This window comes from Cheilinus undulatus, linkage group 9 (genome assembly GCF_018320785.1).
Source record: "Cheilinus undulatus linkage group 9, ASM1832078v1, whole genome shotgun sequence".
NCBI lineage: Eukaryota > Metazoa > Chordata > Actinopteri > Labriformes > Labridae > Cheilinus > Cheilinus undulatus.
In genome coordinates, this window is record NC_054873.1 from 23797647 (window position 1) to 23815445 (window position 17799).

The following is a 17799-nucleotide window of genomic DNA, read 5'->3' on the forward strand; positions in this document are numbered from 1 at the left end:
CTCCTGCTTCACGCTGTGGACGTCATTACTCGCCTTTGATCAGATCCCTTATCATAGACAGCGATAAATGTTCCCATCAGCCTTGATATGATGGGCATATAATGACATTTGCATTGGCAGATTGATTTAATGTTTTTTCCTCATTGTGTGTGTTTTCCTATCTACAGACCATAACGGAGAAAAATCACCCATCAATCAGACTTCAGCAGAGGAGCTGCCGGATTATTTAATGTAAGAGGAACACACATGTTGAAATATATTCATGAAAGTCCAAATAATTCTGGGTCCACTTGAGTTCTTCATATCATCATTCACTGAGGAGTTGAGGTTTTGGAGGCTAACACTGCTGTAAAAAAACTGAGTTCAGCTTCCTGACATTCACATAAACAGAAGGAACTAAAACATGTCTAAATGAGCTGCCATTGAGAATGACTTTGCAAACAAACGATCTTATGGCTCACATTTATACATCTGGTCAACACATCATGCTGTTAAGTCAGTGACGTGTCAGGCCTTCAATCATCACTCTGCAGTGCCACCTAGTGGACACATTGAAGAACAACTTTGCCCTAAAAGTTAACAGCGTTCAATGAGTCTTTTTCTTCTTTTCAATCAGAAAATACAGTGCCATAACAGCACTGCAGCAGCGTCAGCAGTACAAGGACGACTTCTGTGCCGAGTATGATGAATACAGAGCTCTTCATGACCGGATTGGGGCTATCACAGAGATGTTTGTTCAGTTGGGCTCAAAGATCAACACTCTCTCCCCGGGAACACAAGAGTACAAGGTAATGTGAGGACGAGGAGCTCTATTTCCTCTTAAAAAAGTCAACAGATTCATGTTGCTCTAACACTTTTTTACCTTCCCATATTTTCAGCTCATGGAGGACCAAATACTACAGAAGTACCGGAAGTATAAAAAAGTAAGATTTGTTTGCATTTGATATCTAATGTAAGACTCTGAGCATATAAACTGAACAAGAACCACTCGTGTGAAAATTTTCATTTTTTTCACAAGTTTTTAAGCTGTAATCATTTTTCTGCACTCAAAATGTTTTCCTGCCGTAAACAGGCCTTGTTATGTGACTGAAATCAACAGTATAATTACAACTTAATATTATAACGACCTAATCAGTGTTATTTGCACCATGGGTTGCTGAGTGATTAGATAACTTTTCTTTTCAGATTTAACTGGCACAATTAAAAGCCTTCAGCAGGGAGGCAGAAACTTTTGTCAGTATTTTTTTATGCAGATATTGGTTCAGAGTAATAAGCTTTTAAAGCAGCTGACAGTTAACCTGTTATCAAACTTTTCTTTTATGTCATAAGTCCTGGACAGTGTCCTGGTTTAGTCATGGACTAATCTTTTAAAGAGATATTTTGGGACATATTTTCAAAGCATTTCTATAAGTGATGACATTTTGAGAAAATCCCTATAATTGTGACATTTTCTTAAACCAAAATCCCCTCAAAGTTAAGACTGGATCGTTGTTAAGATTAAAGTTATTCACAAAGCATCTTTGACCCTAATCTCCTGAGACCTAGCCTTTTGTTTTGGATGCATTTTTAGTTTCTCCCACTTTTTCTCACTTATATCATCCCCCACATAAAAAAAAAAAACCTGAGCCTTGTCTTTCAACTGGAAGGAATTTTCTCCAAAATATGATGTCTGCATATGAAAATGACAGGCTTATATTTTTGTACAACACAAAACAAAATTATTATTTCTTTACTTGTAAAGAGAGTGGACATTCTCCCTTCAAATTGTTCGATATTTCCAAAACCTTAAAAAAATATCCCAAAACTACCCCAAATTTCCAGGATATTGCAAAACCTTTGTGTGAAAATTCTTAGACATTTTTCAAAATTCCATAAAAAAAGCAGTTTTTTTCTATATTTCCCAAATGTTTTAGTCAAACTTTTGGGAAAAGCCTAAGAATTAAATAAAAATTTTCCCCTAAAATTACATGAAAATTCCTCAAACCTTTAAAGCAAATTCTACCAATAAATAAAAAAAAAAATCCAAAGAATTTACGAATAAATTCTACCCAAAAGTCCATTGAAAAAAAATCCTAAATTTTCCCCCCAAAAATTATCAAAATATCAAAGATTATTCCCCCCAAAAAATTCAAATCAAATTCCCAAATTTTAACAAATAACTTCCTGTGAATGTACCTAGAATTTTCAGAGAAAATCCCCCAAAACTAAATACTCCAAAACAAACAAAATCCCTCAAAATTACATGAAAATTCCTGAAAATTTCACATGTAATTCCCCAGACATCCAAAAGAAATTACTTAACCTTTTGTGGAAATTCTTGGCAATTATCTGAATATTCTAATAGCCAAAATATAATGTCTTCATATGTGCATACAGGGTTTCAAGAGGTTAAAAAAGCTCCTTAAGAAAAAAACTGCTAGGAAGATTGAGGAAGACTTTTGAGAGTCTTAAGAGCTTCTCAAACAGAGGAGAAAATGGAGAAATGTTTTTCAAATGCTGAATGAAGAATACTCTTATTGAATCATAGCTGGACTGAGCAACTACATTTACAGTACTTAACAAATTTTTTAGACCACCACTCAAAGTAAGGTTTATGCCACAGCTGCCCTAAATTAACAGTATTGGTAATTACCAAAATCATTTTTTATGTTTCTGCAATGGTTAATACACCAATATGTAGAAGCTCATAAACCGAAATGACATTTTTAATGCTAAAATATAATTATTATTGTTATCTATTAATTTTTTCAAATGTACTGATTTACAAAAAAACTGAAAAAAATAGTAAAGCACATTATTATACCTTGATTAATATGTCAAATTATAGTTATTTACTTGCATTCCTGAAAGGAAAAATGAGTTTTAGTGCTTGAATGTTATGCTTGATATGGTCTCTGAGACAAATATGACAGGTGGTCTAATAGTTTTGTTAAGCACTTTATATTTGACATTTCAGTCCATTTAGGACTTTCTTCATAGCAAATTTAGTCATGAATAGTGATCCCCTCAAAATGAGATTCACTCCACAGGCACATCTGATAACTGATTAGATGTTTTCCATATTCTGATTGTTTTATCGGCATGTTAAGAGCCAACTGTGAAAGTGAGCATGTGTTTTAAATATTTTATAGACTTAATTCTATTAATTTATGGCTTACAACTCAGTCAACACAGATGCTCATTTCATAAGAAAGTCTGACCTTGCAAAGCAGATGGCCTGTATGTCATCAGGCAGATTGATCTTTCAAAGTCTGAAACTGCAACACTTGCTCCAGGTCAGAGAAAGTTTTACTGCAAGCCTGTAAACAATGAATGCCAGCAAAGAGGTTAACTTTGATGGAGCTAAAGGATCAATTTGTTTTTATTGGAACTGGAGAACTCTAGAAAAAAGCAAAGAGCTGCACTGAAATATTTTCTTAATGGGAAAAGATGTTGCTCTTCTTTGACCAACTTCACAAGAGTTTGAGTCACAGACTGGCTCCACTGATTGTCATGATGATGACTGATGTCATATGTCTTACTGCTCTGATTGGCCTGTTATGAATGTGACAGACAGATCTTTCGTCCAATCATCTGACTGTAGGCTGCTCTACAGATGAATGTGAAATATATACCATGCAGTGCGTATGTAAAACAGTCTCTCTGACATGCCAGGTTAAATCAATGCTTAAGAGAGCACCTTTTTCTGTTTTTGGATCAACCAATCACAGATTCAGAAAAATGTGCCATACTTTGCAATGGGGTCAACCCCACCTCCTCACTAAGATAAACATTTCTGTCACCTCTGTACTCAGAGTTGCTCTGAGAATGTATTGAATCTCTATGAAGCCAGGACGCCTTGCTAGGATGTTTTAAGCTAAATAAGAAGCACTCTGAAAGGATTTTTTAGAACGTTTGTGAATACGGGTCCAGGTGTCTGACTATATGTCAACTAATTCTACTCTGATATCCCCGGCCTACTGACCTGACTCAATCTGTTGGTGAAATCTGCGCAGAAATAGATCTACAAAGGTGTCTTTTATAAAAATACAGGTCTTCTTTATGCAAACTAAATGGTAAAAGGTTGAAACAGGCCATTTCTGACAAGCTTATGCAGCTGAGATGGTTTGTCCATCAGGTTATAAACACTTTAGGAAACACAAAACCCCAGTGAGATTTATGCCAAATTTTTTTTTAAAAACTGCCCTTTGAGGCCCATGTTGTTGAATATTGACATACAGTATATCACTTAAAGCTGACCTCTGCTCTTCTGGTTCTTTCCAGAAGTTTCCTGGGTATCGGGAAGAGAAGAAACGATGTGAGTACCTCCATCAGAAACTGTCACATATCAAAGGCCTGATCACAGAGTACGACCGAGCGCAGGAGCTATCCTAGTACCTGGCCTTAACCCTCAGTGGGGTGTGATATGACTGGACCAAAAGACTCCTGGTGGACCCAAAGACTGCCCTGCTGGGTTCCAGGGGGTCGCAAGACACTATTCACTTTACTCCTCCGAGTATTTGTGGAATCGGGGAGCGAGATTTGGGCTGAGACCACCGACTAGTGATCAAAAGTTGCCCTTTAACATTTTGGTTTTCAATGATTATCGCTAAAATGGCTGGATTTAGTTCTGCTGTAAAATGGTCACAGTGAAAGCCAAATCATTTCTTATAAAATGCAAAACAGATGTGATCCTTTCTGCTTAATTGCATTTTACTTTACCTTCATGTTGTCAGAGCTAAAAAGCATTGATTTATAAAAAGTATTACATTGATGGTACAATCAGTCTTAAGAGAAAACAAATGCTATTTTAGTCTTTATATTTAACATTCAGAGGAGTTTATCACTGTTTGCTGACACCAAGTCAAATGTCATCATTCAATCACAGCAATTATTCCTACAATGACAACAGTATGGATGTGCCATGAGCTCTCTGTGACAGAATGCAATCACTATTCACCCATTGGACCCTTTAATTTAGCAGGACTTAGGCTCATCAAATGTTTACCTCAATGTGTAGCTAAATTGAGCACATGCTGTAGTTAAGTCTAAATTTATCATGTTCTAAAGTGTGCAAGTATTTCTACACACAATTTGAGGTTTGGATAGGTTTCTTTGGGCTTCGATTCTAAAGATTTCACCATGTAGCTTTCTGCCAACGCCCTGTGTCAATTCTAGGAAATGTCTGAATGCCACATAACCTAACCACTCCTCCCAGTACTAAAATGCTGGTTTTCAAGGCGCTGCTTTTGCACATTTAGAGTCAAGTTCACCCACATGTAGCCTGCCATGAGCTGCCTTTTAATCATAACTAACACCTCTCTGAAGTCTTACGGTTACAGGTGTGTTTACATATACTCAGTTCATTGTGTAATCATGCTTATGTACGCTTTAGATGAATGATCAAGACTATTCACTTTACATTAAGTGTAAATCTTACAGGGTATTTATCTTAACTAATCATGCTTGCCCACAGTTTGATTTACTGTTATTGGCTTGAAACTTAACTAAGTATGAATGCTTCACTTAGTTAAGATTACATTTAGCTGGACATGAAAGACATGCCTTTATCTGTATCTGTAAATCAACGAGGGTCACTCAATGACTTCACTTTGCTTCAGTTGTGTGTAATGCACACACACGCCTTTGGAGGGTGCTAGTTGGAATTTTAGGCTTCTATTCTTCAAGGCAGATTGATCTGAATAACCTCAACGTGCAACTGTTTTTCATCTTCATTAGCTGTGGCCTGCAGTAGTAATCGTGCTCAGATTTCAGTGTTCTCTGAACTTTTGCATTGATGTAGCTGTGCTAACAACTGTTGTCTTAATGATGCCCTAACATGGGAGAAAGATGTATAGATTTTGCCTTAACTAATGTGTCAGACATTTCCAAAATTGTGTTCTTCAGGAGGTTCTTGGATAAACCTGCACAGTTTAAAGCATACTTTTTCACTTACGTCTTTTAGTTTGAATGAAACATTAGTTACTGGATAGTTGTTGTGCAGCAGTTGTCTGTATCGGTTGTTTTTGTGTTGTTTTGTTCTCCTGAACGTCTTAATCATTTTCTTTGTTAGCTTCATTTGCTGTTTCATAATCTGTCAGATTAATATAAAAGATTGAATTCACGGTCACCATATCAAGCAAAGATATCAACAACAATCACTACAAGAATCTGCTTTTCTCATTTCTAAATGCAAACACTAAGAACGTAGTCACATACAAAGCTGCTGATGTGCAAAAGAATAACAAACCTTTGTGTTTTTTAGTATTTAAGGACGCTTGAAGGACTTGAGGTAAGTCACTTTGTCTTGGCACATATGAAAGTTTCCATGAAAGGAATATTTATAAGCACTGATTATTGAAAACTCTAAATTTTAGGCCGGCTCGTGATCAATTATTTTTAGGGTTCGATGCCATTGAAGATTAAAAAAAAAAACCTTGATTCTTAAAGTTCTGGTTCATCTACACAAATGTTTTCATCATTCTGGCTGTATTCATCTCCTCTCAGGACCAGATTTAACAGGATTTTATGATTCTTTGATGAAAATGCTTTTTGGGGAGCTTAGTTGGCATGCTTTATGGCTCTGCCCAAGCTAATGACGTGTTTGGTTGTGGTACTGCATCCGGAAATAAATGAGGCATGGCTCAGTTGTACGTAAAGCCAGCAGCACACAGCCTGTTATGACAGTTAAATAATTTATTTGTTTCACAAAAAAGGTACTGAAACATTATTATGAATAACGGTTGGATAGTAGTGTCTGCCTGAATAATACAAAGTATCAATTATACAATTAATATCAACAGTAATAATTGCATAGTGGGAGACATCCTGGAGCACAGTATCAGTCGTGTCAAATGGTTTGATTTACTGAGTCCGTTCGTATTTACTGAAATGAAATCTTTTGAGAAAGTGTTCCCAAGTGCTAACTGTGATGTTTATTGAGGAGCTAACTACTGAAGGTGCCTTTTTCATTCAGAGCAGAGCCACTCTGCATGTAATCATGATTGGTATTATGAAATGTTTTTAAAACAGGGCCAGCAGTATTACATCTGTAGTTTCACACTGTTGCCACTTTTCAAAGTGCTTTTTTATTTTACAAGTTGAAGTTAGAGGCCTTTACACTTTTTTGGCAGTGATATCTTATAGAAAATAGTCCCAGAAATACTTCAATATTTTAAAAATGTTAAGCGTTTATGGACACATTTGAAACAGCATAGATCAGTAGCCATTTGTATTCATGTTTGATGAAAAAACCCTGGAAATTATTTCCCCAAACTGCTACAAGGTGTGTTTAATTGGTCTATTGGTACAGGGGAAAGCAACCCCTGTATGGAAATGTGAAATCAAACATTTTCCCATTAAATCACTGCAGCTGATCTGTTTAGGACATGTTTCTTTATTTATTGCTTCGTCTGTGTTTGTCCTTTTTTCTGGAATTTATCTTTGCAATAGTTAGTTCATTTTTCCACAACAAAACTCAAACGTGCGGTGAAAGGGAAATGGAATATATTTTTGCAATTTTTAATGGTGGATGCTTTACCACAGTGTCATCCTTTTGAGAAAAAGCTTTCAGAAAAAGTGTATTGTTGTCTCAATATAATTGAAAGAAAAAAAATAAAGCTCTTTTCAATTCAATGAGGTGTCATTTATTCCCCAGGAGGGCGGTGTTTATACATTCAAAAGCTGAAGTATGGCTGTTTTAAATTCATCACAACTCAGAGACTTGTTTGCTTTCAAAACCATTTAGAGACATGTTTACACCAATAAAGTGGTTTATTAAACTTTCATTGATATTATCTCACATTGATTTTAACACATGCACCTGCAGCTTTGTTGGGTACAGGGAATCTTCTAGTATTTCCAAAGACGTGCTGTTTCTGTCAAAAAAGAGGAAAAAAAAAAAGAAAACAAGCAAAAAAACCCAGCCTAATCCCTAAACAATATATTAAGACTCTCTGTGCAAACACAATCTGTGGTGCCTTTTTAAAATTTAAAGAAGTAGAATTTACTTGATTTGTTTTAAGTGCGCAATCTTTTCTTTACACTTTTTTTTAAATCGCACACAACAATCCACCAACAGTCAAAGTCAGTTTGTGGATCATGTGAGATAAGTAAAACCCTGAAATCTCACAGTTGAATTTCCCTCTAGAAGCACTTTTTGTCTGAAAAGCAGCTTCTTTATTGCTTGACTCACTTAGATAAAAAATAGCAGCATTATGTCAAAAAACAGCAGACGGACAGTGGACGGACATTACAGTGTTGTGGGTTAAGTACCAAAAGTTGCATCTGTAAGGAGCCCTTATTTGAAAACTGCTGGTGTCGTACGTGGATGGAAACAGGAATGCACACAAGTTTAGCTTATGTTCTTTAGATTACAAAATGTGAAAAAAGCATCCTTTATGAAGTTGATCTGCTCCCTTTTAAATCAGTGCTTTAGGCTTACACTGGCCTCGTTTAAATGTCAAGTATTTTTGTATCAATTAGAGGAGTATAGTTTAACCAGCTTAACAAAAATCTGTACCAACAACTGTGATCAAGACCAGTGGTTCCCAACATGAGGTCCGAGCAACCCTAGAGGGACAGGCGCCAAAGATCTCAGGGGGAGTGGGGCCCTGTCTGGTCTGATGTGTCAAAATTAGATGTACATATATTTAAAATCATGATTACAAACTTAATCACTGTGTTTTAGGCACCCTAGAGGATTAAGAAATAAAGAGGATTTGTACACTTTTGAGAAATTAAGGCAACATTTTTTTGGGAAAAATCAAAATATTTGAGATTGTAAAGTTGTACATTTACAAGAAAACAAACTCAAAGTTTTAGAGTTTAAAAAGGTGGTAAATTTATAAGAAAAACTCAAAATCTTAAAAAGTTGTAAATTTTGATGTTAGAAACTATTAAATTTCAAGTTTTTAGTGTCATAGATGCACAAGACACAAAACTGAAAACAGTGGTTTGACTTTCAACTTTATGATATTAAGAATTCTAAGCTTTTGTTCACATACATTTATAACATTAATAGTAAAAAGAAAATATCGTAAATCAATGAATATAAACTTGAAAATTTATATTTTAGTCATGAAAATCACCACATCTTTTTTTTTTTCCTAAAGTGGGCCTAATTTGGGGTCATAATAATGGATAGCTTATACATAGATCTTTTGTCAAGAACAAGTAAATGCAGGCATGTTATGTTGAGGTGTTCTCTATGAAAACAGTTAAAATTGATGTTTAATTTTGTTCAAAGTTTGTCCTGGAGGGTTTAGCTTTTATTAGATATGAGTAGGGGGCCCTAAGGAAAAAAGGTTGGGAACCACTGATCAAGATTATCTAAAGCCCCACTCTGTTTCAACCGAGTGAAACACATTATCTAACACTTTTTGTGATATGTATTTAATCTCTTTGTGAACTGTGCTGATTTCAGTCGAACGTTACTCCAGCTTAACCTCTTTATCTGCCTTTGGTCAGGAAGGTTATCTTCAGCCCCATTATCATGGTTTGATTTTCAACTTGGGTTGTGCAAGGGTTACAATGCCGATCACCGAGGAGATCAGTCCACAGAATCCCACCACTCCTGCATTTGACTGGTAAATCCCCAGCTTGTCTAAGGGAATGAAGAGGTCACATATATTCTTCAGTGTGTCCAAGGCCACGGCTGGATCTGATTTTAGGCTCTCCAGCAGCAGGAACAGAAAAGCATCCAGCTGTGGGACAACCACATCAGCTACTTCAGGATTCCCATTGAGATGCGCATCCATTTTCCGTCTAAAGTGTTTATCTCGTACTTTCTGAGACATTAACTGGAGGATAACGTAAACATCTCTGGTCAGGCTCAGAACTAGTGAGATGAAGTAGCAGCGAGAGGCATTTAGGCTCCAGCGTTCCTTGTCAATATTGCGAATCAGGCCGACATTACGGGCCCAAAGGGTATTGTCACAAACAAAGTAGAGGGCCCGGGTCATGTTGGCCGCAGTAAGGCACAGGCAGAGCACTCGATCAGAGAGTTGCATGGTTCGCTTAGCAGCCTCAATGGAATTTATTGTGTTTCCAAGCCTGAACACTGACAAAGAGGGGAGAAAAAATGTGATTAGAGATCAGATCAGTTTGATATGAAATGTCAGGCCCATGATTCACATAACGATTGCTATGGACAATTCAGCTACTTTTAAACTGCAATATCCTTTATCTTATTATATTTTCCCTCTGAAAAAGGCAATATATTCTATGTTTACTGATTCAAGCTGCAGCTCTGTCATGCATTCTTTGCTTTCTAAAAGCTGATATCAAAAATACATTATTATTATATTATATTTTACCAGCTATTTTGCACATTTTGAAATGTCACTTCAACCCACAATGAGGGGAGTAACATGGGACAGGTATGCCAAAGGAAGTCCCTGATCTTATGAAGAATAAAACATTAAAAAGGTACAGCTACAGAGCCAAGCTTAGGCCCTGGCACAGCTTAACTGCATCATATGTGGCAAAAGACATCGCCTGACCCTGCTTTGAGGCAGCGCCCTTCAGTCTCTTTCGCGTGGAGCCCTTGTCAAATCAGTCTTCTTCCTTGTGTCAGAGTTCAAAAACTTCAAAATTCACCCCTGAGCTGTAAAAGTTAAACTACCTATGAGCTGTCAAGGCCAGTGTTAGGGTCATTAGCCATAGTCGGGGCATACCAGTGTGTCAGCTGACAGTGCAGTCACCATCACAATGTCCTTTTCAGTTCACAGTGGGAGTGAAGCAACAGACTTCGACACAGCCAGTTAAAGCCACTCAATGGTCTGGTCTAATACCAGACAGGGTGAGGGCCAAACTATGCACACTTTATTACATTTCACTTGTATTGTTATGTCTGGACTTTAACAAGTCTGGACTTGTGGCTTGTGTTATTGGAATTTCTGTAAATATTTTCAAATATATAAAATAGCTTCTTTAAAATGTTCAGATAGGGTACCATGGCCACTTCACCAAATGTTTTGCCAAAAAATGATTACACATAATAGCTTATTTATGTATTTACTTTTGTCTCTAATAGCACGGTTTTTGTTAAAAATATCAGTTGAGTGTTGAAAGAGAGAGAACAAATTACTGCTGATAAATATTCAATGGCAGCATGCTTTCAAGGTTGTTTTAAGTGTTTTCAAAAATGCAGACTGAATTTAAAGAAAAAAAGATGCACGTAAATTAGCAGGTTTAAAAATTCAATTGTACTATAACATGGAGGAAAGCCTTCTAGTCAATAAAGGTTCAGTCTTATTTCTAACTTTTACCCCTACTTTTTGTTTTTGAGGCCCCCTTTCTACTGAAAGAGTTAAAGGGAAAAGTGGTGAAATCTCCCCCTTATGAAATGGGAAACACTTGAACTTCCCAAAACGCCATCAGTAGTCGTCAATAACATCTATGTAAACAGACGCATCTACAACACCAGACATTTTGTTGCAAACATTTTTTAAATGTTTGTTTGGGATAATTGGACCATAACGCATTGAGGAAATTTTAACTCATAATATTAGATGTGTTTAAAAATGTTTAATTATTTTTTTAACAAAGAAACTAGTTAAAAATGCACACTTCTTTTGATGCTTGATCAGCCATCTTTCTTATGGTTCACAAGGTATTCTGGGAAAAAAAACAAAATACTTATTTTGGAGTGTCCCTTTATGAAATCTGTCTGAAGGGCCATGTACCCCTAGCACTTCGCTCTACCTCTCCATTCCAGCATGAATCAGGATACCCCTACCCCTAGACATGAACAGGCAAACACAGGTGTAGGGATATGTGGTAGGGGCGAGGGGTGTACTGGGACTAAGAGGTATTTCTACTATGACTTTTGGCCATGCCAATCCAAACCAAGCTATTTAACATCAACGACTCAAGACGCTGCATCAGCTCTGGACTGAGTCCTCAAACAGTTAGGTCGGTTGTGGTGAAAAAGCAAATCCCCTGCCTTGCTGGGCTGCCGTGCTGAGTCAAACCAAGTAGAGCATAGCTGCTCAATGTAATGGAAAAGCCCCATAAGCCTTAGGCTCAGTCACAAAGTTTTACCCCTGCCCCCTTTCCCGCTCAAACAGAGTTACAAGGGGCAGTGGTGAAATCTTCCCCTACAAAATGAGACCAATCAAAGGGAAAAGATCAAAACAACATTAAAGTATACAAAGAAAAATTATCCACCGCACACTGAAAATGACTTTCAGTGTAAGGCAGATTATTCCTCTTTGTTTACTTTGCTCCTGCAACCGACTGGCACCTGACAACCTCGGCTGTGCACAGGGATTTCAGTTTTATATTCAACATTAAAGTATGTTATTAGATAGTTATGATTTTCAAATATTGCCAATGATTCACAAGGGTTTGGAAGATTTTCAATAACACTTAACTTTAAGTTTGCCTCTATAGACTCTTCATTTGAAGGTCCATCTGTCCCAAACACGTCATCGTACTCATCATTCAAACACCCTACTCCTGCACATTCATGCACACTGATTATTGGCCTGGCCGATTATTGATGCCAGTATTTGGCATTTAGTCAGTTATCAGTATCAGCATGTTATTTACAGGTAATTAGCCAAAATCAATTAATTCAAAGGTTTGCTACTTTGGCTCCACTGCAAAATGTGTCTTCCCCTCCGGTTTGTTTTTACTCTCTCCACCTCGCCCACAACACTATCTGACTGACTTGGTGTCCCATTAGAAATGAAAACAGGTCGTCATAAAAAATGGAAACCAAGAGACCAAAGACTTTGTAAACACTGTGAATTGGGAAAAACTGAAAATGAAACCCACTTTTTCCTCATCTGGCCGCTGTATGAAGCTGTAAGAAAGAATTTTCTGAGCCAAGCTACAGCAGCAGGATCACATGAAGAAGTGAGACTATGTCTAGCAGAAGAATCTCAACAAATACACCCTGCTGCACGTTTTGTTTCTAAATGTCACCGCATTAGAGATATTAATAAGTTTTGCAATAGTCATTAACTTTGTGTTTTTTAGTATTTTTTATTTATCAATATTACTGTTGTGATTGTCATTATTAGTACTTGTTTTTAATGTACTCTGCTTTGGCAACAAAGGTATCAACTATTCATGCCATTTAGCATATTTTGAACTTTGAACTTTTGTATCACACAAATACCAGCCAATAAACCCTGAGGTCTGGGTGGCACTGACACAAGGACTATACAGCATCATGTCCATTTTCCTGCTGCTACAGTGTTGGTTTTTGCCTTTTCTCAGACCTAGTGCTAAATTGTTTATTTTCCTTGATTTTTTAACATGCAATTTTACTTTTTTGTTTGTCATATGGGTTCCAAATATCACTCATCGGTCACATGCACTGCTAATAATTGGTATTAATATCAGCACTGGAAAACCACTATCAGTCGACCCTTACACAACATAGGTGCAGGGCTCAGAGGTAGGACAAAATGTTGTATTGGGAAGAAGCCACAGTTTTTGCTTTTACTACATTACATATGAAAGCATCCATCTTCCCAAGTGTCATTATCTAAAACATCATACTGGTTTGGTGTCATAAAACTTTCCTGGGCACAAATGTAAAAGCTTCTAACATTCCTTTGTTTAAATCTTAATAAAAATTCAGAGCAACATTGTTTCCACATTTTTTTTAAACCATCACGTCAAGGCTTATACATATACTACCAAAAATAACACGACACTCGGCAGCAATTACCCAAAAACAGGCTCCAGTTCCACCCATTCCGCTCCGTTCTGATAAGTGTTTAAGTATTTCTTGCACGAAGGTGAGCTTTGCCAAAAAGTTTTCATAGAACAAACGGAAGTATTGAATTAGTGATAACTTTCTGGGTTAATGGCAAGGTGGAGAGAGAAAACAATTAAAAGTGTTATTTGCAGGGACTCAGCTCTGGGTTTTTTGGCCTTAGAGAGTGAGCTATTGAGACTTTATCCTGACCCTGTTGATGAGACCTCTTTGTATTTGTAGAGAAACACACCAGGGTTCTTTGAGTGCAAAGAACAGGATAAATTGTCAGCCTCTCAGGTAATTTCAGATGATTATGCAGCAGACCACAGATATATTACACCAATGAGAGAAGCATGGAATAATGAAGAGGTAGGACGGTTTCATTTCTCTCAATTAGCATGCAAGTCTGCAAAGCAAAGCAAAGCATGCAAAGCCCTAATAGTGAATCTGTAAGAGGACAGCTAAATGTAATTCACAGACACAGTGGTGCTCAGAAGGAAATTTATAATTAGAATACAGAGGAAAACATATTAACTTGGAAAGTTATCTGAACAAACCTTGATTGAAAGGCTAACTACTGAGGGATAGTGGTGAAAAGAACAAGCCAGCTGTACTTTTGATTGTCTTAGACTGTTAGTCAACTTGAATATGCTATTTGACGATGGCTGCTGGGGCTTTTAATACACAGTTGGCTAAACCTTTAACAGTACTGATGACCACGGTTTCAGTAAAGCCACAGATAGCAGAGTTAACAAAAGAACAAGTAAAAGCAATAAAGAGAAAAGTTGGACTTGGAGCGAAGCCAGGAAATTTTTTACAAACAGTTTAGTGCTGCACTGTTACTATTGAGAGCAAAGGTATAACTCTATCGTGCACTACGCACATTCATGGCATGGCCATGAAGCTTCAGGACTCACATACCGTACCTGTAACTACTACCATTTTAACTGTATTTTTAGAGTAAGTTTTATTTCATTCCTCCTACTATTTTAGAGTCCTGAAAACACTCAGTACACTGCTGTAATCACTGAAGGACCCCGCCCTCATCTTTAGGTGAACTGTCATACTCACGTTTCCGTCCAGCACTCATGGTGGCTTCCAGACTTTTAAGTTTAGCCACCAGGTCCTTACTTTCAGCGTTGTTTCGAAATAGATATATCGACAGTGCACATGCATATTGTGTTGCCCTGAAATAAAAAAAAACAGAGAGAGAAAGAAGGTGGGGGAGAAAGTTAACGCTGCAGCCTCCTCTCACCACGTTCAGTTCAACGCATTCTTAGCAACTTTAAATTCAGCGTCAGCAGTTTCGTTTCATGTTTCAAATGTTTCTGGCAGCTCACCTGAATATACGGTCTCTTCCCTGGCTTTGGCTTGTAAATTTTACCACCGCTTCCATGGTTTAATCCAACAAGAACAGGTTGTTCCAGGAAGGTAGAGTTCAGCCACGTTAGAAGATCGAGCCGCAGATACGATAGCGATAAACAGTCGCTAATGTTAGTAAATCAGTTTCTTGTTTTCATCCTTATCAAAGTTGTTTTTTCTTAAGGATCAAATTCAAATTCAGGTAGTTTATCTAAATTCTAAAACTTCATCATTCACCAAGCTAATTTTCTAGTCGACTTACTTCTTACACGGCAACTGAGCAAAACGTATTTGTTTCACTACGAACAGGTTTTCAGACGGACAACAAGCCGGTCTGCTTTAAGTGACGGACCAGCGCGTTGGTTGCTATTGGTTTCGACGGCTACTGCACATGCAGATCAGGGTAACAAAGAGAAGAATGTAAATTGGTTTGTGACATGACGTGGATAATGTTTCAGTCCCAATCTATTATTTCCTTAAAAACATAGTTCATGGCATTTATCAGTTTCTTTTATGAAACCTGAGTTGTTTGTATACGTCTTCAGTTTGCGAATAATATAATCAATTTCATGTTTTGGCATCTTAACCCTAAAATGTCAGGTGGTGCGACCGTCCGAGTGAATGAACAGATTATAGACACTGTTTAAGATGACAGTTTAATCGTGAGAAATTTAGTTTAGAATACCTTATCATTATTATTATAAGAAATGCTAGCCTATTACAATTCATCAACATAAAGTAGGCTAGTTAACATAATAAAAAAACGTGTCCCTGAGTCCTTAATTGTCAGGATAGAGCAATTGCAACAATGGGTATTTTACTTTAAAATGAAGTGATAAAAACAGACTGTAGAATAATTATCACCCATTAATTCCAGATGACACTCATGTGCCAAGTGAAATGTTTTGTAGATCTTTAAAAAAAAAAAAAAAAAAAAAACGAAAAAAATCAAACTTTTCAGTCACAGCTGTGTGGGTACACTTTCGTGATACAACCATTGTAAATTGCTATAAATTTATTCAACCATAAAACTCTTGATATTATTTGAGAACTATATAGATCCACTTTATAACAGGATTAAAAGTAACATCATATGCCAAAGTATTTGCCAGTTTATTTAAAATGAGAAATGAGTTTCAGATATCAGGTGGCGCAACCAATGTTTCAGTAGGTGAAACTGCAAAAAGTGTCATTTTATGAAATAATAACAAACTGCTTAATTTAGAGGCATAGAAATCAGAAAACTGACGTCAGATGGGTAGGGTTGAGAATGATTAAGAGTGAAGCAGAAAGGCCAGGGAGAAACCTAGGGAGTAAAAGGAAATGGATCAGGACAAGAGTAGAATTGATAATGAGTGAAGTAAGATTGGAGTAAACAGTAAAAGTCATGCTTAATAGAGGAGAGAAAGGGAAGGAGAAGAGGACATCATTATTTGAGAAGTGGAAGACTGAGTAAAGAACGAATGCAGGAGAGGAAGGGAAAGAGATGTGATATTGTGTGGTGATAGAAGGCAAGGAGGAGGAGGAAGCACAGGAAGTAAAAACATGCAAAGGCAGAAATGAGTGACAGAGAGGGAGAAAGGTGTCAGAGATGTCAGGAGGAGATAAGGAGGAGGTCAGAGGAGGGAATTTACAGTTTATCAAAAATGGTATGAGAAAAGTTTTTTTTAACTTTCATATATCTGAACATTTTTTTTTTTTGTTTGATGCTTTGGCAGTAATTTTGGGAAGCTGCCATCTTCTGAATTTATCTCTTGTTTATGAAGTTGCTGTATCCAGGAAAAAAATCTCAGGGCTCTAAAAAGTCCTTTGTAGAGGCTTTGTGTTGATCACCATAAGATGATGAAAATTTGGTGGGCAGCTATTGCCTCCACTGTTTGTGTCCAGTCAGTGCCTTAAATGCAACATTACCTGTCCATACATAATTCCACAATAGATTTCAGTATCATGAATTAATTTGAAAGTGGAGCTCAAAGGTGCTGTCTCTAAATCCCATGGGCTCTTTGTGGATAAGGTCAGTTAGTGTTTTAATTTCAGCCACAGTCATTTCCATAAAAATAGAACCACTGAATTGCTTGTCTGGGATGAACAATTGACCTTGGAGGGATTTATAATGCCTGGCCCCTTTCAATGGTTGATTTTCATATCCATCATATCTTAAATCCTAATTTAAATTAAAAAGCAAAATCTAAGCATGACTGTTAATAAAATAATTTGACATGTTTTATTATCACAGTCAAGACAACGAAAATCAGAAGATCTTGGCAGCTATCTTTATGATGCATTTTAATTCCCTCTGACTGTGTTTAAATCTTTCAAAGGGTTTTAAAATGAAGTAAACTAGAACACTCATTACTAAAGTCGAGGTCAGAACCCACGGTTGGGTTGTGGAAGATGTTAAGTATCTATAATATCTTTGCTACTACTACTTTAGACCAGAGTGAGTCCAGAAATAACGTATCCAAGCGAGCACTTGCCATCAGCTCAACCAAGTGGCTGAGGAATACTCAGAAGAGACATTTAACAAGCAATAATTTAGAGAAAACTAACTTGTTAGGTTGCCAGGGCTTGTATCTTGTAATAAGTGGGTCACCAGAAAAAAAGAGTCTGTGAAACATTGAACTAGAAGATCCTTTAATTTTCAATGTCTTTGATGGGTTCGGAGTACTTCCCCTAAAAAGTTCATTCCAAACAGTGTCTCAACAGACTTTTCAGAGCTTAAAAGTAGAGGAGTTATGAAA

General features: G+C 36.9%; 2 protein-coding genes across 2 annotated transcripts in view; one reads left to right on the forward strand and one right to left on the reverse strand.

Moving 5' to 3' along the window:
* Positions 1–7585, forward strand: part of LOC121514813 (RNA polymerase II elongation factor ELL) — a 45100-nt gene extending 37515 nt beyond the window's left edge. Inside the window, exons 9-12 of the mRNA XM_041795172.1 lie at positions 168–231; positions 617–788; positions 879–923; positions 4264–7585. Coding sequence (XP_041651106.1) covers positions 168–231; positions 617–788; positions 879–923; positions 4264–4374 — 392 coding nt within the window. The 3' untranslated portion in view covers positions 4375–7585. The remainder of the gene's footprint in view (positions 1–167; positions 232–616; positions 789–878; positions 924–4263) is intronic.
* Positions 7586–7647: 62 nt separating this feature from the next.
* Positions 7648–15346, reverse strand: pex11a (peroxisomal biogenesis factor 11 alpha). The gene is made up of 3 exons (XM_041795175.1): positions 15037–15346; positions 14768–14883; positions 7648–10039 (listed from the first exon to the last, which is right to left on the reverse strand). Exons 1-3 carry the CDS (start codon positions 15090–15092, stop codon positions 9471–9473), a joined length of 741 nt encoding a protein of 246 aa, XP_041651109.1. The 5' UTR covers positions 15093–15346; the 3' UTR covers positions 7648–9470.
* Between the last annotated feature and the right edge of the window lie 2453 nt (positions 15347–17799).

Bases quoted from the DNA above. Each gene is read 5' to 3' on its own strand.
- pex11a (XM_041795175.1), bottom strand. From the start codon at position 15,092: ATGGAAGCGGTGGTAAAATTTACAAGCCAAAGCCAGGGAAGAGACCGT. The intron at 14,884-15,036 runs GTGAGCTGCCAG...TTTTTATTTCAG, and splicing joins GGAAGAGACCGTATATTCAG to GGCAACACAATATGCATGTG. The intron at 10,040-14,767 runs GTGAGTATGACA...CCTCTTTGTCAG, and splicing joins CATGAGTGCTGGACGGAAAC to TGTTCAGGCTTGGAAACACA.